The sequence below is a fragment of the Elgaria multicarinata genome, chromosome 21, assembly GCF_023053635.1.
Source record: "Elgaria multicarinata webbii isolate HBS135686 ecotype San Diego chromosome 21, rElgMul1.1.pri, whole genome shotgun sequence".
Taxonomy (NCBI): domain Eukaryota; kingdom Metazoa; phylum Chordata; class Lepidosauria; order Squamata; family Anguidae; genus Elgaria; species Elgaria multicarinata.
In genome coordinates, this window is record NC_086191.1 from 16,358,670 (window position 1) to 16,378,824 (window position 20,155).

At 51.3% G+C, this 20,155-nt stretch overlaps 1 protein-coding gene across 1 annotated transcript; it reads right to left on the reverse strand.

The window, feature by feature from the left end:
- Positions 1 to 818: 818 nt before the first annotated feature.
- Positions 819 to 19,212, reverse strand: KCNJ10 (potassium inwardly rectifying channel subfamily J member 10). The gene is made up of 2 exons (XM_063145641.1): positions 19,161 to 19,212; positions 819 to 2,509 (listed from the first exon to the last, which is right to left on the reverse strand). Exon 2 carries the CDS (start codon positions 2,507 to 2,509, stop codon positions 1,373 to 1,375), a length of 1,137 nt encoding a protein of 378 aa, XP_063001711.1. The 5' UTR covers positions 19,161 to 19,212; the 3' UTR covers positions 819 to 1,372.
- Between the last annotated feature and the right edge of the window lie 943 nt (positions 19,213 to 20,155).

Sequence of the window (20,155 nt, forward strand, 5' to 3'; positions counted from 1 at the left end):
GTCTGGTGTGTACAGAGGCTCACCTGTAGCTTAAGGAATTGGCCACCCCATGGGCTAATGAGACAGAAATGCCATTTCAGACTCTGCCTGCATGGCGCACACTACAAATACTCATGTACTGCTGGTTGCTGGAGAGACAAGGAGTCATAGAATCATAGAATTGTAGAGTTGGAAGGGTCCTATAAGGCCATCAAGTCCAACCCCCTGCTCAAAGTCATCCACCTTTTGTTCTGGATATAGGCACTTTTTAGATTTCAATGCAGGGATTATGATAGTGTGCAGCCAGTTAAGAAATAGGACAAGGCTCTCTTGCAGGAGTACAACTTTATATGTGGGTAAACCTCCAGGTTGTAGGTGTCTCTGTAACCTCCGGGTTCCAGGTAACTCTGTAATTCTTGCAAAGCTTTCAGCAGAAATGTGGCTGCCTCCATTTTCCATCTCCACAGTTAACAGAGAAGATTAGGAAGGAGTTTGGTTACATCAACGAAGTAACCAAACTTTCAGGTGAGACATCACACCATAGTACTCCCTAAAACATGGTGTGCCTTTTTTCATATAACACCTCTGAGCGTATGGTGATGGGTTTTCCCAAGAAATAATAGTATAGTGGCTATTTATGAAAGACCAAGAGAACTGGTATATAAATTTCAAACAGAAGGCTCTGTGTCATGGAAGGAATAATTGCAGAGTGTTTGGTAGAATGAAGAATCTTGTCAGGTACACCTGCTATGGAAACATTTTCCAGCTTTGAGGTATCCAGTAGGGACCATGACTGAATTTTAATCTGGGCTAGTAGGATTAAATCTAGTAGTCTCGCAGGGTCTGGTGTTGCGAGGGCTTGCATCCGCTCTAGCTGCATCCGTTTTTGTTTTCCGTGCCTCAGTTTATCGTAGATCCATCCATGCTTTTCAGGTTAGACTGGGATTATGTGCTCGTCTTCACTGCAAGGGTTCCCAAGCCAAACAACAACAGAACCTCCAGATATTTATATAAAATGTAGTGTACTGCGCAATTTCCTCTCCCCTGGTAAGATGCTGGTGTATATTCAGCTGCCTTTTGAGAATCAGAAACCCTGAACAATGGTTTCACCGGAATGCGTATTTTAAAATGAGCACAATGAGAAATCCTTCCAGCTGTTGGTCAAAACCATAGAAGGGGTCTCACTTCCAGTGTGGACTGAGAGCTGCTGGGTCAGGAGGGAAATGAACGTTGCATTCCCATAACGAGTTCCTAAAGAGACGGGCAGGTTGCTCCACCTGCATCTTATGAAACGACGGAAGGTGACGAGGGAGGGATGCAAAGGAAGCCTGAAATCTAAGAAGGACATTTAACATCATATTTGTGATGCTGGCCTCACAAGTCCTCCAAATATTCAGACGTTGCTGATCCGGACACTCAAAGGGGTGCCTTCCCTCTCTGCTTTCTCCCGAAAGGATTCCTCTAGCTTCAATTTCTCAGGGTCACCAAACCGCACGGTTTCATGCAGGCAGCACGGAGGCGCTACTTTGATCACCTGTTCAAATAGACTAAAATCAGCTACATACTTCCCACTGGCTGAGACGGATATGACAGGGGTAAACTCATAGCCCCAAAGGATCTCCTCGGGGAGGTAGGAGGTCCGAACTTGGCACGTGGCACTGGTGGATTCCACGGTGCCACTGAGAATAACCACAAGCTCAAAGTCTCCTTCCCCCGTGCGCAGGGCCATGTCCCGGAAGGGGCTGCTTTCATTCACCACGTGGTAGAACGTAAGAGGCAATATGAGGAAAGGGCTGTCAGAAGACGTGTCCACCTGGAAGCCCACGTTGACCTGGTTGAGACGGACATTCTCACCTTCCTTGGTGAGGTAGGTCTGCAGGAGTTTGCCAGTGACCTGGCAACCAATGAGTAGACTTTTGCGCATATTGGCCACCCTGATCATCAAACAGGTCTTGCCGTCGTGCTGAGCCACGACAGCGTGCTGGCTAAATTTAATGGTCTCCGCCCTCTTTTTGGGCCTGGCGATCTTAGCCAAGAAGGTGCCAGTGATGAAGATCTCCATGATAGTGGTGAGGACCAGCTGGCTGATGAGCAAGATGATGGCCAACGGGCACTCTTCGCTGATGTAACGGAAGCCGTAGCCAATGGTGGTCTGGGACTCCAGGGAGAAAAGGAAGGCTCCCGTCAGCGTATGGACTTGCATGACGCACGGCGTGTGGTTGGCAGGAGGGTCGAACTCCTGCAGGTCCCCATGCAGCACAGCCACGAGATACCAAATGACACCAAAGATGAACCACGTCCCAGCAAAGGAAGCCGAGAAGAGAAGGAGCTTGTAGCGCCACTGCATGTCAATGAAGGTCGTCCACAAGTCCTTCAGGTAGAGGAACCTCTTGTCAGCGATGTGCTCCATCCGCACGTTGCTCCGCCCATCCTTTGTCATCACCCGCCTCTTCCGCAGGGCGGAGCCAATGAGGGGGCGGCTGTCGGTCTGTGTCGTCTGGCTGTAATACACCTTCGTAGCAGAAGTCATCTGAGGTGGGGAGAGAGCAAAAGACAAGGTGAGAGGGCCAGGTGGAGATACCAAAGACCAAGCCATGTTGACAGGCTATCAGTCCTATGGAATTACCAATTCCTGGAAACCAAGGTTTGTGACCTGCAGAAGGCCCTTATGGAGGGTTTCAACAAGTATGGAAGGTTGCAAAGAAAATGTTATCGTCCTCAATTTCCGCATTAAATAATCTGATTCAATTATCTCTGAAGGATACGACAATGGAACCAGTTACCTAGGGAGGTTGTGGGCTCTCCCACACTAGAGGCCTTCAAGAAGCAGCTGGACAAGCATCTGTCAGGGATGCTTTAGGGTGGATTCCTGCATTGAGCAGGGGGTTGGACTCGATGGCCTTGTAGGGCCCTTCCAACTCTGCTATTCTATGATTCTATGATAAACAAGGTGTTACTTGAAGCATGAGGCCACCACAGGCCCACATCTTTCCTGATCCATGTAGATCAAGCAGATGTGTGAGGGGATATCACCCACTCAGCCTCCCCACGACCACCCAGCCCGCTCACAGGTACCAGGAGCTGTGGACTTGGGCTGCAGCCACGCATGTAAGAGACTTTTGTCCCTTGCCAAGAGTGAATAAACGGAGGTGGATAATATAGGCCTCAGTTCCTTTAATATTCATATTCATCTGTCTTTCAAACCAGGACTGAACAGTCCTGAGTTCAAATCCCCACTCAACTATGAAGTTAACTTGGGCCAGTTGCTCTCGGAAGAACCTCCCTCATGGGGCTGTTGTGAGAACAAAATGAGGAGGGGGAGTAAATGCATACTGCTCTGAGCTTGTCAGAGAAAGGTTGGGATGTAAATGCAGCAAACCCAATATCAACTGGCCTTCGCTGATTTCTTTCCTAAGCTCCAGCAGGGGTCCCCATAAGCCCGGATATGGTAAAATGGCCCCAGTTTGCCTTAGCAGTGCTAAGGCGTAGTTTTATAAAACATAGATACCGCAAGCACAGGTTTGTTGAGTTCATTCAGGCATCCGGCATAAGCCAAATAGTGGCGTCTGTGTGCCTTTTTTGAAAACACCACCCACCACCCCCATCCCATTTGTGGCACCATTTTGCCAAGGCAATTACCCCAGTTGGCCCTGAAGAAGCAGCCAAATGAACGGTTTGTGGAGCATGTTCAAGGTCCCCCCCCCCCCGTCTCCTCCCCGCAAAGGGGACAGCAAACGTGTGCCCAACTGTGGTGGGTTCTTCATTCTCCTCATAGTATCAGAATAGTAGAGTTGGAAGAGGCCTATAAGGCCATTGCGTCCTACCCACTGCTCAATGCAGGAATCCATCCTAAAGCATCCCTGAAGGCCTCTAGTGAGGCAGAGCGCACCACCTCCCTAGGTAACTGGTTCCATTGTCGTACTGCTCTAACAGTCAGGATGTTTTTCTTGCTGTCCAGCTGGAATCTGGCTTCCTTTAACTTGAGCCCGTTATTCCGTGTCCTGCACTCTGGGAGGATCAAGAAGAGATCCTGGCCCTCCTCTGTGTGACAGCCTTTCAAGTATTTGAAGAGCGCTATCATGTCTCCTCTCAGCCTTCTCTTCTCCAGGCTAAACATGCCCAGTTCTTTCAGTCTCTCTTCACAGGGCTGTTTCCAGACCCCTGATCATCCTGGTTGCCCTCCTCTGAACCGCCTCCAGCTTGTCTGCATCCTCCTTGAAGTGTGGAGCCCTCTTCCAAATTCCCCTGAGGACTTTGTCTGGCGACCTGACTTGGCAGGCAGGAGGGTTGCTAAGCCAGCCAAAGCTGTAGCCTGACCCAGCAGAGCCATTCCGAATCTTCTCTGACTCCCAGCACTGGTCCCCTCCGCCTGAAGCAGAGATGCTGCCACGTCTTGTCAAAAGCCGGAGGATCTGCAAGATCAGCCCCATGGCTCTTGTCCCTTGCTCTGACCCAGAATGCCCAGAGGCGGCACTTTCACGGCTGTCACAGGGCATCTCCGGGCTCAGCTTCTTGTAATAACATCCCCTGACAGTCAGTGTTTCCCATAGACAGAGCACTGCTGACCTGGCCAGGTTTGGAGGCTGCCCGGATCTGCCCCCTGCAGCCAGAATGGTGCCGGCGACTCCTGTTTCACGTAGCACAAAGCACAACTACAACCCAGATACTTACAACAGGGCAAGAGCCATAAGCCAGCCCCAGATGTAGTTCAATGGCAGAAGGACCCGGGTTCAAACCCCACCACCATCCCCAGGCAGGGCTGGGAAAACTCCTGCCTGAAACCCAGGAAAGATGCTGATGCCAGTCCGTGTTGACAATACTGGGGCAGATGGACCCAGGGGGCCTGACTCTGGATAAGACCTACCTATATTTCCTACGAGGGAGGCCAGCCTAGGAAGAAATGGCGACGCCCAGCCCTCCCTCAATGATGAGTATTGTAACAGCCAGGCTGTATCCATCATGCAATGAAAGTGATGCCACACTAGAGGCCTTCAAGAGACAGCTGGACAGCCGTCTGTCAGGGATGCTTTAGGCTGGATTCCTGCACTGAGCAGGGGGTTGGACTCGATGGCCTTGTAGGCCCCTTCCAACTCTGCTAGTCTATGATTCTATGAATTGCAGGGGGACAGCGGGGGGGGGCACCTTCACCTTAGCTCCTGCTTTCCAAGTCTTCAGAGTGAGGCCTTGATTGGGTGGGTGGGGTGAGGGGGAGCCTTGTGTGATTCACTTCGGTCCCTGCCCTGTACCTTTTAGTTCCTACTTCGAACACACTGAGAGAGAAGGTATCCCCCACGGAAATGGACTGGGTTCTGCACTAACAGGAGCAGCAGCATCCCAAGATGACCTCCCTCCTTTCCTGCTCCTGAAATGTCCTGCATTTTAAAAGGAAATGAACAAAGACCCTTCTAAGAAGCATGCCAGAAGAAGTCAGCAGTGAGGCCACGATGAACCAGGCTCTGCCTCCTCGCACGCAGAGCCCTGTGGTGCTGGCCTGCTGGACGAGCCTCCTTTTAATTGCATCTCCTCCTTCTGTGTTTGAAGCTCAATAAATAAATGAGGAAAGAAAGGGAAGCACAGAGACAAACCCCCGTGTGTTTCTGAACGAGTCACTGCCCGTTCTCCAGCCTGCCCCCCCTTTAACCTTGTTCCCTGCAAACAGAAAACAACCCCCCCCCAGGGGGGCCGGAAACAAGAAAGGCCCTTTTCATCCTGACGTGTCAGCGTTTGGAAGCGTCTCATTGAAGCGAAGCCCTGGGGTGGGTCCGAGTCAGGCAGCCGGCCCTGCGTGGCACTTTCATTCTGGTGAAAGGGGGCAGGAAACGCAGCCCCACTCGCTCACCCCCAGCGTCCCTGCCACATCTCCCAGGGAGCTCTTTGCCCGTCCACCTCTCTGCCTGCGGCAAAGGGGACCCAGTGTCTCCCGTCCAGTTCCGAGCCTGGGTTGGCACGAGGATTTCCTCTTGGCTAGCTCAGTGTTGCCAAGGCTCTCCGGGGTCACACTGGTTTGGGTGAGGATGAATTTCTCTTCAGTCAAGATGAGGGGCAGCGAAGATGGTTCCAAGGAAAGTCACCCTTGGAGCCAAAATTGGGTTGCGTTGTCGTTGTTTTCCTTGAGTTCCCTTTGTCTGACTTGGCCACGTCGGGGTGTTCTGAGGCCTCCAGTTGAGTCATCAAAAATGGCCGGACCGGGCAAAAGATTTCCTCAAAGAAAAGAGTCTGCTTCCGTCCAAGTCCTTCCCCTCCTGGCCTTCCCAGCATTTCATGCTTTAAGAGCTTTAAAGATGGGACCCCCGCCAGGGAGCCTTTGGCCTGTCATCCCGCTACCAAACCAAAGTCCCGCACAAAGGTTCCCTTCCCTTCCGCGGCCTCCTTGACGCCGCTGAAATGTCACCCCTGCTCGTGGCATCTTGGGTGAACCTGCCTCCAAAGAGGTGCGTGGTCTTCCTGGTGCAGCGATCCACAACATCAGCCTTTGCCTCACTTCACCCAAAGCCCACAGTGGCCCAGAGGATCGGGGAAGGCAGGAACGAAAGGAGACTGGCAAGGCTGAGGGCACACCTGGCCGGTGGATCGAAGCCACCAGAGCTCCGGCTGGCAGTTCCTGGTTTCCTTGTGGAGGTGGTGCAGGGGGAACCTTCCACAACCCTGTGTTTTTGCTGTACCACCCCGGAGTAGCAGCAGCCGCCGTTGCGCCAAATCTGAATTTGTTTCTATTTTGCCAAAGCGTCTTTCAGTAGGCTTAGACTCTAAGTTAGCTCTTGTTGAAGGGGGAGAGATGCCGAAGTACTGGCAGCGGATCTGGACCCTCTGCCATCACTTATCCGAAACCTGAGTTGACCATCTGCCTTGGCAGCCCATAGGCAGTAGATTGTGTTCCACATACCCTTGTGCCTGGGACAGCCTCCAAGGAAAGGTTTTTAAGGAAGAGGGTTTTAGAGGTACCAAAAAGAGTGGAGGGGGGAAGGAAGTGCATTTGTCTACTGAGCCTGGCTCCCAGCTCCCTGCGGGGCCAGGGGGGAGCGTGGATCTTGCAAGCTTAAGTAACAAACCAAATTTATTCAGTGCTAATGGGACTCTGGGGTCCCTGTCCCCAGAGAGCTTACAGTCTTCAGCCTGCAGGAGACATCAAGGCAGGTCAGCTATTGGTCTGTAGGCGTTGAGGACACGGGGTCAAGTCTTAATTTGAGCTGGGCCCCAGTTCTGGGACATCTTTTTAGTGTAAGGGACAATTAGAGAGTACCTCTGAGCATGTATGCAGTGCCTTTCCCTCGCCACTAAGTAACACAGCCAGCTTTCACACAGCTGAGATAACGGCAGGGTGGGTGGGTTTCCAATCGGAGGGCAAGTGTGGAGGGGGCTGAGGCTGAGGGTCTTGTCTAAGCCCACCTAGCAAGCCCACCGGTCTGGTAAATTTTGCACCAGAGCTTCCTGACTCTTTTCTGTACACACTCCGCTTTACTCTATCAGATTAGATGCTTGAGTTGCTTGAACCTGAACCTGGTTCTCCCTCCCCAACCCTCTATCCTCAACACTCACCTCACTCTGGCCCTTACAATAATTTGTTCACTGGTACTATGAATCAATAGCAGGAAGCTTTTAACTCAATGTGACCAGAGAAAGGAGCCTGCATCCACACTGCAGGCACCCACACTCCAGCCTGCCCTTTGCTAAAGCACTTTTCCCTGAAACCATTCCTACCCATCAGCCCAAACATATTCCTTCTCCGGCGCTTCTTCACCCGGCTCTTTGAGCCAGGGCAACCTGGGAGGAACCGAGGCTCCCTCCGAAAGAACTCCTGGACCTCCTCCAGGCAAAGTGTTTTTAAAACCCAGATGTGATTTCTGATACATGACAGGGAGGGAGGCCAGGAACTGGAGGCAGGCTGGCATCGTAACCCAAAAGGGTAGGACAAAGGTAGCATTGTGGAAAGGCAGATCGGTTTTCTCACCTGAAGACACAGGAATGGATGGACGGGGTTTCTGCCACTGCAGGAAACAGAGACACATGACCAAGAAAGGTGGCCTGGCTTTGCTGCAGGGTGGGAGTGGAGCAGAATGAGGATCTGGGGTCTCCCCTTTTTGTTAGGACCCCTGCAGAACGTGGCTGTCAGTGAAGAATGCTGTAGAAACCTTGCTAAACTTCCCAAGCCAGCAAGAGGGACAAAATCCTCTCTCTCTCTCCCTCTGTGTGTGTGTGTGTGTGTTAAACACCCCTTGGAAGTGTGGGAGTCATAGAATCATAGAATAGCAGAGTTGGGAGGGGCCGACAAGGCCATCGAGTCCAACCCCCTGCTCAAGGCAGGAATCCACCCTAAAGCATCCCTGACAGATGCTTGTCCAGCTGCCTCTTGCAGGCCTCTAGGGTGGGAGAGCCCACAACCTCCCTAGGTAACTGATTCCATTGTCGTACTGCTCTAACAGTCAGGAAGTTTTTCCTGAGGTCCAGCCGGAATCTGGCTTCCTTTAACTTGAGCCCGTTATTCCGTGTCCTGCACTCTGGGAGAATCAAGAAGAGATCCTGGCCCTCCTCTGTGTGACAACCTTTCAAGTATTTGAAGAGTGCTATCATGTCTCCCCTCCATCTTCTCTTCTCCAGGCTAAACACACCCAGTTCTTTCAGTCTCTCTTCACAGGGCTTTGTTTCCAGACCCCTGATCATCCTGGTTGCCCTCCTCTGAACACACTCCAGCTTGTCTGCATCCTTCTTGAATTGTGGAGCCCAGAACTAGATTCAACCTTTAGCTACTCTGACTACCTATATCTTAAAATGCTTAATCTTAAAATATAGCTACTTAAATTGTGCTAAGGGCTAACTAATCCAAAGCTAAGCCACAGGTTCGTTTTAACTAGCCCAGATCCGCTCTTGTTCCAAGGCACAGTACCCCTGTAGCATTTTGCAGGGTGAAACGGGGGGCCATGCAACACCCAAAGGTGTGTTGTAGTCCAGGTCGGGAAAAGCTGCACTGCAGGGTGCGCGGAAAGGCGCACTGGGCATGAGGTGTTTGTGTGCCTGGTCACAAGAGACAATTCACATCAGCCACGTCTTAATAAGGCCTCTCCAAAAGGCAAGAAGTGGGCCAGTTATTTACAGGGACTAGAAAATACGAACAGTTGAAGCGCACAGCCAGGAAAACTCACCAGGTAAATTTCTGACAGAAACCCCCTGCTAGTCTGTTTAGCAAATAACAACAACAACGAGGGATCCTGGCACGTATTGTGGCGTGAGAGTTTGTGGGTCAGAGCTAGCGCTGTCCGATTCATCACGAGGCTCACAAACGGAAGGCTCCTATGTCCTTGGACCAGGAGAACCAGCAGCGGCAAAATCTCCTGCCCTTCGCACGCCCTGCCCTGCCCAAGCCATCTCACGGACCCTTGGGCCCTCTTGCCTTTGAAACGCCTGCGTTTATCCTAATTGGAAGATGTCCCATTTTAAACTCCCAGCCACTGGCTCTCGTCCGGCCTCCCCTTCCCCTGCCCACGGGTTGATGAAAGAGCACCCAGTCCCTCGAACGCTTTCTTCTCTTTGTAGTACAACCAAGTCATTTCTTCAACCTCCTGATAAACAGAAAAAGATTGGGTTCGTTAAAGGTGTATTCCCATGAAATGCCGCCTTCCCAGGGAGTGTTTTATCAACCTTGGGAAGAAACAGCCATCATTTCTGGAAGATTTACGTCGATGACACCTGCCCAAAACCACTTGGTGGCTGCTCCTAGCTCAGGGCTGGGATTCCTATCATACACCTGTGTTCACTTATATGATACATGTCTGTCTTGCTTTTTACCACACATACATGAGGACTAAGTGCTGAGGTATCCATAAGACCACATAAACCATATTGCAGCACAACAGCAAGTAAAAATACACGCATGAGGAACCACATGCTTATGTCACGTTAAGTTGTTGCACCCATGAGGGGGAACGCACGCCAAAATACAATTAACGCCACAAAATGTAAGTCCAACTAGAACCATCCTCAATTCATACTAAAAGTCGAGAATGCCGTGTTTGTTTTTCTGTAGAAATTCTGTGCTTGAGAGGCCGAGGGAGAAATGAAACTGGAAATCATAGTCCACTTACAGACTTTGTTCCTGACTTCCGCACATTCTGCTTCCAAGTTTTTGAGAGTGAACATCTTTGCAGAGGTATTCTGCTCTATGCTACATTCACACGGGGCACTTTGACCTGTGCTGTAGGTCACAGTATCAGGGGGGGCCCTGATGCATCACCAAAAGAGAGGACACCGGCTTGCATGAAGTTTGCATATGTAAGTGTAAAGGTGCGAATTTAGAAATAGCTGTAATTTAAATCAAACTACAAAACCATGGTGGAGAAGACTGGCCAGGTGAGCTTGTACCTGCTCAACCTGTTCCCCAGGTACTCACTCCTGATGGGCCGTGCTCTCCCTCCTTTGGGTTCTGTGGCTTGAAACCTGTCTTCACATAGTCCTTCAAATAAAGGACACCTTCTAACAGAGGGCCGTGCTCTGCTAGCTCCCCAAAACAGAGGACGGTTCTCTGTAAGTAGGACACTTGGCCACTTCCGCTGTGAATCTCAGGTTAAAAGATGAGCCATTTTTGCCTTTCGTCACGCGTCCCTGAAGCTGCGAGGAGCAGCAGCTGCTGAAGCGACCTCTTCCGCATGATAGAGGAGCTGCCACTGCTGCTTCCCCCACCCCTGCACATCCACTCCGTTGCTTTCAGATGGGGCCCCTCCCTTGCCAAGCCAGTCCTCAAATGTCAAAAATCCTGTGCAAGAGAAAGGTCCCTGCAGAGCGCCATTAACGTCTTGCAGGCATTAAACATTAACTCCCTGTGCTTCGGACCTGCATTAACGAGGGAGAGAGCTATGCAGTGGCACTAGGCAAAAGTTTTCATTACCTGCTCTCCAAGAGGAACACAAGGCGTGCCACCATCCCTCTTTGGGCGGAGTGCTCCCCCAATGCCGCCTGTAAATGCCCCCCCCCGACGCACCAGAGAAAGACGTTCTCTATCTTCCCAAATATTGGACCCGGGGTTCCAATTGCCTGCCTGCGTAGGGCTGTACTGCAAAGGCCAGAAACACTCTTGGAAATGGAATCCAAGGCCTTTTCGTGCAGTTGGTTGACTCTCAGCTTCTCAACCTCAGCTAACAGGGCCTTGAAAGGCCCTAACTTCACAGAGAGGCCTTCCCCAGCCTGGTGCCCTCCAGGCTGGGCTGCATCTCCCATCATTCCCAGCTGGGGATGATGGGAATTGCAGTCCAAGACATCTGGAGGGCACCAGGTTGAGGAACATAGACTTGGAGAGCCGCCGTCAGTCCGCGTAGAGAGTGCTGAGCCACACGGACCAAGACGCAGTAGCATCTCTGGCTTTCACATCTGTTTCCCTGTCATGGCCTCCTCTCTAGGACTCATGGGAACTGTAGTTTTGGGAGAGGGCTGATCATTCCCTGCTCCTTCCTCACAGAACGATGGGCCCAGTCTCTGGGGAAACCACGTGGCGGGCGGCGGCGACAGGTGTTTTAAAAGAATGGGCTGCAGAGAAGCCACAGAGCCTCCTCGCCAGGAACATGGTCTTGGGAAAACGTTCCGGCAGGGACGCCTCCCTCTTGGCACTGCAGAAACATCACGCCGCCTTCCTAGCCTCCAGCACATTTAGTTAAACTATAACCCTGGGTGGCTTGAAAAACTTACGCCAGAAATAGGTTTCTTCCTTCAGGGCAACATGGTGGAACTCAGAACAAGAGTCAGCTTGTTAAATCTCGTGTTTGAGCATCAAGGGACCAGATGGGAGCACGGAGGGCACGCCGGCGAATTCCAGATGGGCAAGACCTACAGCAATTATCCGTGTACCGTCGGCCACACCAAAGCCGGGAGTCCCGCTTTGAGGGAAACCATTGCGAAAGGCACGGCCGGCCCCACTATTGGTCAGGGCGAGACAAGCGCCTCAGGCAGCAGTTGCTGAGGCCTGCCATGTGGCAGCCTCCCAGCTTTCCCCCTGGGACTCCCCAGCTGCTCCTGGCTGTCTGAGGACCGAGCTGCGTGGGCCAGGGAATCTGCCCTGGGCCCCCTAAACTAGCCCGCTGCCTCCGGTGGGGTGGAGGACAGGACCCCATTCTCCCTGAGCCACCTCTTTGCAGGGGGATCTCAGGGTCCTCGTGAAAAGAAGCCCAGCCCCTGAGCAGATCCCACAAGCCTCTGCCTGCTCTCCACGCAGCACTTCAGGGGCGCTCGCCGCAACAGTATTATTTGAGAATCCCAGGAGATGCCGAGAACACTTCCGTTTTGCAACCAGCGCGCGCGAGGCAACGCCGCCTGCATCTGGGCCAGCCTCCTTCCTTCCCCAAACGGTGCGTTCATCCTCCGTGCAGAAGCAGAATGGCTTCTCGTCATCCTCTGGGCCTGGTGGGCAGTGGGGAAACGGGCGCCGTCCTCCGCCGCCCCTCCCATCCGGCTCCCCACTGAGGTGATAGAATGTGACAAGCCAAGAATTTGCAAACAAACCCGTGGCTGGAACAGAGCAAGCCAGCCAGGCCAGGCCACAGAGGCAGGGAAGAAGCGCTGCCAGCTGGAAGACGCCCACCTGCCCTCTTCCAGCCCCCACCAGGACGCCCACTGCCTCCGCCTCTCTCCCTCTCTGTCCTCCCTGGCAAAGCCTCTTCCCAACAGCCTCATGGAGAACCAGAATCACAGCGCTGGAAGGAGAGGCATTTCTTTTGCTCCTACCCATCATTTTAAGGAGCATGGGGAGGCATTTCAGCATTTTAGAATGGGGGGGGGACCACACAAAAGCCAGGAACCCCCCTCCCTCCCCAATGAGCAGTGGGTGGGGAAGTGGGTGGGCCCTCTGGAGAACTCTGGAGGGCCAGGCTGGGACCCCAGGTTTGTCCCCGGGCCTGAGGGTCCCTGGTCTAATTCAGGGGCCCTGCTCCATGCAGGCTTCACAATGCCAGATGGGGATCCATCACAACCACAAAAGCAGGGCTCCTTCCTCATCCTCCTTTTCTTTCTTGCCACCAGCCACAAAGAGTCCTGTGCCACCTGAAAGGCTAGCCAGTGTCTCATGGACCACTGTGCCACCAGACTCTGGGTTGCAGCTGCCCTCATACTGCCCAGCATGGCTGACACTGACAGGCAGCAGCGGCTGTCAGGCAGGGTTTTGTCCTGCCTTATCTGGAGATGGTGCTGAGGACCGAACCTGGGGCCTTCTGCTCTTGCCCCCACTCAGCCCCACCTCCCTTCAACATGGCCCCATTGCCAGACCCCAAACAGAGTCATGGGCTTGAAGGTGAGGCTGGACAGCTCCCCATTGAATCTCTGCAGGCCCTGGAAACCAAAAGCTCCTGGCTTTGAAAGCCTCGGGTCCAGGCTCCAGAGAAAGCGCGGGGCGGGGGGGTGGGGGGCAGAGAGAGAACCGAGGTGAAAGCATTTGACTGTTTTGTAGGGAGAACAGACCAGACAGTGCCTCCATTGTATGCCCCGTAGGAGAAGGCCTGAATGGAGCTTCTGGGCACACAAAAAGAGCTTTGACAATCACGGCTTCATTAGTATGCACAGAGAGGAGCCCGCTGCCTCCTCTCTCCCTCTATCTCCCCCTCTCCATCTCCCCCCCCCCCGCCTGCTCTGGGCCACAGAGAGGTGAGCTGTGCAAGAGAGTGTGGAGAAGGGAGCAGTGGGGGGGGGGAGGATGGGGGAAAGGGGGGGCAGATGCAAGAGAGTCCAGCTGCAGGTGTCCTCAAATTTTCAGAGCTGCATAAGAAGAGGGGATTTGGGTAGGTGGATCTTGTCACGCCAGGCAGGTGTGGGGAAAAGATGCAGCACAGTAAATTCCCCCTGGCCTGAACTCTGAAAGGTTCAGGAGTCCTGCTGTCCTCCCTTGCACTCGAGGAGAGAGAGAGGGGAAGGCTAAAAGGGCTCCCCAACATCCTGCCATGAGATGCTCCGTGGTAGCAATGCATTTCTGTCCCTCTTCTTCAAGACCTTTGAGGAGATCAACCACTAAGGATTTATTCCGAACTTACCGGAGATGTGCAAAATACACAAACTCTCTCTGGGGAAATCACGCCAGTCCTAGCAAAATTAAGTTCCCTAGAAATGCCTACTGAATGTTTTGCTTCAGGGAGGCCGTCCACGTTTATGCCAGGTTTTGCATCGCTACAAGAACCCGTAAGCAGGGCACAAAGCAATAAGCAACCACTTTTTGCTCTCCGGTCGCTGGGAATCAAAGGCCCGACTCTCTCTGAACATGGAAGCTTTATGCTGCTTCCCTGGCTGACAGACATTGGTGCCATCTCCTCTCCTTCCTCCTGCTGCTCCTCTGTGGGTTTGCCTAATCCACTTCAAGGCCATCTAGGACACTGACCACTATCACAGTGTCCAGTGGCAGTGAGTTCCATAAGCTCACTTTGCACTGTGTGAGGAAGGGATTTCTTTTGTCTGTCCTGCATCCCAAACCTATCCCTTTCGTAGGATGACCCCAACTTCCTTCTCCCCCTGCCCTCCATCACACTTTATCTATACCAGGGATAGCAAACTTATGTCCTGCAAGCCAAATATGGACTTCGGGAAGTCCTCGTATGACCCACAAGCTTCCTTACTGCCTTAACTCTGAGCAGGGATTGGAGATGAGGGATTTCCCCTCCTCCCTTCCTCCTGTGCATCATTTATGAAGCCCTGGAGTACCCCACCTGAGCCAGCTTTTCCCTAAACAGCAAAGACCTAAGCTTTTGCCTGTCCTGCTCAGAGGGGAGGCTACTGCAACCCGCCAGTAGGTTCAGCTGCTCTTTCCTCCCCACAGTTCCTGGCTCTCCAATACCCATTTTGGTTTTGGATGTGAGCAGAAGTGTGCGCAGTTTTTTATCACCTCCCTGCACATCCTGGGTTCATATCTTTGTCTTGAACCATCCGCCACAACCCCAAGGTCCTGTTCCTGGTTAATCTCCTCCAGTTCTTACCCACCAGTTCAGACATTAGTTGAAATTTCATACCAACCAACCACACGCACACAGAAATATTGGCCACAGCTAGACCTAAGGTTTATCCTGGAATCATCCAGGGTTCGCCCCTGCCTGAGCACTGGATCCCCTGTGTGTCACCTAGATGAACAGGTTTGACCCCTGGACGATCCAGCGATAAACCTTAAGTCTAGCTATGGCCATTGCCTCCTCTTATCTATTTGCTTGGCCAATACTTTCTTCTTAGATGTGTTGTGGGTTTTTCCCCTCTTTAAAATGCAAGGAAAGAACAAAGCATATGAAATTCTTGTTCCCTTTTTCTTTTCTTTTCTTTTTTTTGCTCTAATACACATAAATGAAATTAGGTGTCTCCATCTCTCTCTCTCTCTCTCTCTCTCTCTCTCTCTCTCTCTCTCTCTCTCTCTCTCTCTCTCTCTCCTAGAGCTTCTTCACTAATTGAACAGAGGTGCTGTGGCTTGGCCCATTCCATCGGCCAATCCACTTTGGAAGAGCAAATCCATTTACTCAATGGAGTCAGATAAACCAATTGCACGGTGTTGTTTGGTTGGCGAGGTAGAACAGGATTATTTCCACTCATCGCTGCTGCTTCATGACAGAATAATGTGAAGCCCTCAGCAAGGAAGATAAAGACCCTTTATACACATTTCCTCTGCACCTTCAGGATGATCAGGGGTCTGGAAACAAAGCCCTATGAGGAGAGCCTGAAAGAACTGGGCATGTTTAGCCTGGAGAAGAGAAGATTGAGGGGAGACATGAGAGCACTCTTCAAATACTTAAAAGGTTGTCACACAGAGGAGGGCCAGGATCTCTTCTCGATCCTCCCAGAGTGCAGGACACGGAATAACGGGCTCAAGTTAAAGGAAGCCAGATTCCAGCTGGACATCAGGAAAAACTTCCTGACTGTTAGAGCAGTACAAAAATGGGATCAGTTACCTAGGGAGGTCGTGGGCTCTCCCACACTAGAGGCCTTCAAGAGGCAGCAGGACAACCATCTGTCAGGGATGCTTTAGGGTGTGGATTCCTGCACTGAGCAGGGGGTTGGACTCGATGGCCTTATAGGCCCCTTCCAACTCTACTATTCTATGATTGGGTATCAGAAGCATCAAGACCGGTGCCTTAATTCCCGCTTTCCCAGTTCCCCACTTAGCTAATGTGGACATTGACAGCGATTAAGCAGCTCAATGGAGCTCGGATCGTTGCCTCTCCATCCACCGTGCCAGTGCTCCAAGGCAGGTATGCTGCCGAACTTCACATTATCTGACAGCATGCAGCGGGTAAGGACTTATCACCCAAACACACCCATGCCAGCTTCTTTGTCTGCAGCCAAGTTCTTGTCTCGCATCGTAGAAGTCAATTTAGCTAAGACCGGGCTCCTGGGCCACAAGGCCTTTGAGTTCTTTTCCTGCTTAAGCCAGAATCTTGAGCAAAAATGAAATTATACATAATTCCCCAAACCCAATGGGTTTTTTTCGTTTTGTTTTCTTCCATCTTGAATTTCAGATATTTTAGCATTTTGCTTTCGAAATGCACTTTTGAAAGGGGCCATCAAGAAAACCTTTGCGGAAAATAAGAAAGAAAGAAAACCTTTGGTGGCTGAATCATGTGGACTAGGAACTTGTCCAATTCACGTTTATTTTTATTATTTTTACATCTTGGCTTTTTCCTCAGCCCCTAAATGCCTTACATCCCATTACATCTGTAACTGAGAATGCTGACATAAATTTCAATAAGGATAAAAGTTCACGTTAGAAATTGTTTGAATTCTTCCCACCAAATGAGTCTTACGTCTGTTCATCCCTTCTGTATTCCTACACCTTCCAATGAAGGGCCTTCTAACATAGCCAAGGAGAGGCAACCATCCTAGCCGTCTCCACCACATATCCCTTCATGCTTAACATCCGTACAAATGTTAACAGGATTGCACCTTCCTTACATTCTTTCACTGTATCTTTATTTCTATACTTTTATTTTGTGCACCGCCTTGGATGGGGCTACTCCAGAAAGGTGGCTTATAAATGGACCAGTAAATTAAATGGATTCATTGGCTACCTTGATGCCAAATGAAGTACTCTTGAAACCTCACAGTGAGTGTCCGGACCCTACCTGCCCTTTAGCGACTGTGTCTTATTGGCAGGGCTTGTTGTAAGGCGTCCCACAGAGTGGAATCGCTTCCCTCCACAAATTCATCTTTTCTTCTTTTCTCCTTCCCCTTTAAGACCTCCTGAAAACCAAGGTTAGTTTTGTTCTCCAAGTGCTCTGGCCCAACCATTGAGTTCATCTTCCTTCGCTTTGTTTCCCCCCCACTTTTTAATAATGGCTTCTCATACGTCTATATTTATTTTATGTACTAACTGGGAGCACTGAGTCTATTCTATTGCAGTTTGGAATGCAACCTCAGCACCCGCTGGAATATGTGCCTTATAGAAATATAAAAATATTGTTATGAACTTCTTTCAAGGGGGCTCACAGGAGGGTAATGATTCAATAATTCATCCAAGAACTCAATAATGCTTCCACCATCTGCAGAACATAGGAAGTTGCCTTAATTATACTGTGATTTCACCATCAACTCGGTTTTTGCCCACCAATCTTAGGAACATAGGAAGCTGCCTTATGCTGTCAGACTGTTGGTCCATCTAGCCCAATATTGTTAACACTGGCTGGCAGCAACAGCCCTTCAGGGTCTCAGACATGAGGGTGTTTCCCCCTGGGGATTGAACTTGGAATCTGTTGTATGAGGCTCCATCACTGAGCTACAGTCCTTCCCCTGAGCAAAAAGTTGTGGGTTTTTTTTTGTAAGATATAGCCTGATAAAAAGTTCTGAAGATCTAGAAAGCTTACACATCTTTTTGTGAACTTTTGGTAGTCCTAATAAAGGTATTACACTCATATGGATTGCCTATAGGGCCGTAGCCTACATTATGGTCTCTCCCCAACCTGTAGAGCTGTATAGGCCTTGGGGTGCCAACCCAACAAACGTTGGCAGGGAAACATTCTTATTTTTACCCAGTGAAGAAGCAAACTCGGAATGAAGGCGGGCCAGGGAAATGGCTCCATGGGGTACTTTCCGGAATGCTAATAGCTTTTATCATAAATACAGTATTCAAGAAACAGCTACAATGGATGGATCGAGAGATGGATGAACACAACCATTACTGCCCACCAGGAACTGGATAATCAAAGGTCTCTCTCTCTCTCTCTCTCTCTCTCTCTCTCTCTCTCTCTCTCTCTCTCTCTCTCTCTCTCTCTCTCACACACACACACACACACACACACACACACACATCTCACTTCTTCCTTCCTGCAAGCAGCGTGCTACAGATACCAGCATGGCCTTCCGTGACATGGCATCTCAGCTCACCTACGTAAAGGGACACTTGTGTGTTCCAAGCACAGGGACCTGCTTTTTAGGCACCTGTTTCTCAGGAGAACCCCTTTCCTTTCCTGCTGCTGAGGAATGCCAGCTCATCAAGAAGGAGAGGGAACAACTCCCGGACACACGGAACACCTGGGCAGCGAGATCCCGTGGCAAAAGGCCATGCTTGTTACACACACACACACGCATGTCCATATTCTGAGCTCACCCAACTGAGTGCCCCAAACCAAGGAAAGGAGCCACCCAGAGTATGGAGCAGGATTTGGGAAAGGATCGCTTGGAAGGGGATATGAGACCATCAAAGAAATAAGCTCAGCTGAGGTGTGCTTGGAGGGTTGGAAGAAAAGGACCACTGAGCTCTTTACCAAAAAGTGCGCAAGAGAGCAGCCATTTTGCTAAACATTGTTTTAGGCAATCAAGAATATACTGGGTTTTGGAGGCTTGATGCTTGGTTCCATCACTGCAAGGAGTGTCCACAATCTCTAGCCAGTGCTCCATATTACGCAGGAGGCTGACAGAGTTCCCCTCCACCCGTGCATTCGGCATCCTACACAACTCCCCTTCACCTCTAGTTCAAAGGGATGAAGGACCACCAAGATTTGGACCTTGTGGAGCTGCCTTCCCCTCACGGTTGCCTTCCAGATGTTTGGGGTGGCAAGCCCCAGCCTTCTCGACCATTGACCACACTGGCTTGGGATGAGGGGAACTGTCATTTAAAACATCTGGAATAGACCAGGTTCAAGAAGGCTGTTGAAGAGCATCCCAAGAAGACTTTCCATCCACCGGCCCCCATACCACCACCGCCCTCCATCTCATCTCCTCCTGCCCACATCTGTCTTGTGAGTCTTTCTTACCTTGAGTGTGGAGAAGGTCTGAACAGCAAAGCAGGTGAGCTTCCAGGTGGCGCGACTTCTGCCCTTGGTGACTTTCCCTCCCCTTCTTCTCGTCTCCCTGTGTGTGGACTTCTTCACACGCCAAGTTTAGGGGTCCAAAACCCAGCCTCCAGCCGCTTCAGGGACTGGGGAGAAGGCTGCGGAGGGCTTTTAAATCCAGTCCCCACCATCAGATAAGAGTCGCCCAGCTCTGAAAGGCAGAGACTCCCCCATGGATTTTATGCCTCCTGTTCCCCCCTCTCCACCTCTGACAAAACTTTGTCCAACTTCAATTGAATGAAAGGATTATTTTTTTAAAAGGAGGGGGTGGTAGAGGGAGGTGATTGACACCCTTGGGGGCCCTATGGGAGAAGAGCTGTGGCAAGGGCCATTGGAGAAAGCGGAGGCAGGAGGAGGAGCTGGGCACAAGTGTGAAAGGGAGAAAGAGAAGGGACAGCAGGGAGGGAGGGAGAGAACTTGGCACCGGGAGTGGGGAGGGGAGGGGCACGGGGGGGGGAGGGAGAGGCAGAGGGTTAAAGATTTAGAGGGAAGTTAATGAGGTGGAAATCAAATCGCTCACTGGCGATAGCGTTGTGTTACTGCCCAAAGCTCTCCGTGTTAAGGGTCACGAAACAGGGAGGGGAAAAGGCAGAAAAACACCAGCAAGACCTGGGGGAGGACGAGGAGAGGTTGGATTTTAATTACCACTGGGGAATGTGGTGGATTTAAAGGCCACATGAACACTGTCTAGGTTTAGCCCTCGCCTGTGGCCCAGAGCACTGTGATGCGGTGGTGCCGTGCCAAAGAGAGCCGCCCGCAGGTCAGTGTCGAGGCATCGGTACGTTCACGGCATTTGCAAAGCCCACGGGCCTCGCTGGCTTCTCCTGCCCTCTGGAAGACCTGACCAGGCCAGCAAGCCACCACCTCTGGAAAAGGCCTTGAGCTGAACACGTAGCAGCTGCTCAGGTGGTTCATGT

Bases quoted from the DNA above. Each gene is read 5' to 3' on its own strand.
- KCNJ10 (XM_063145641.1), bottom strand. From the start codon at position 2,509: ATGACTTCTGCTACGAAGGTGTATTACAGCCAGACGACACAGACCGAC.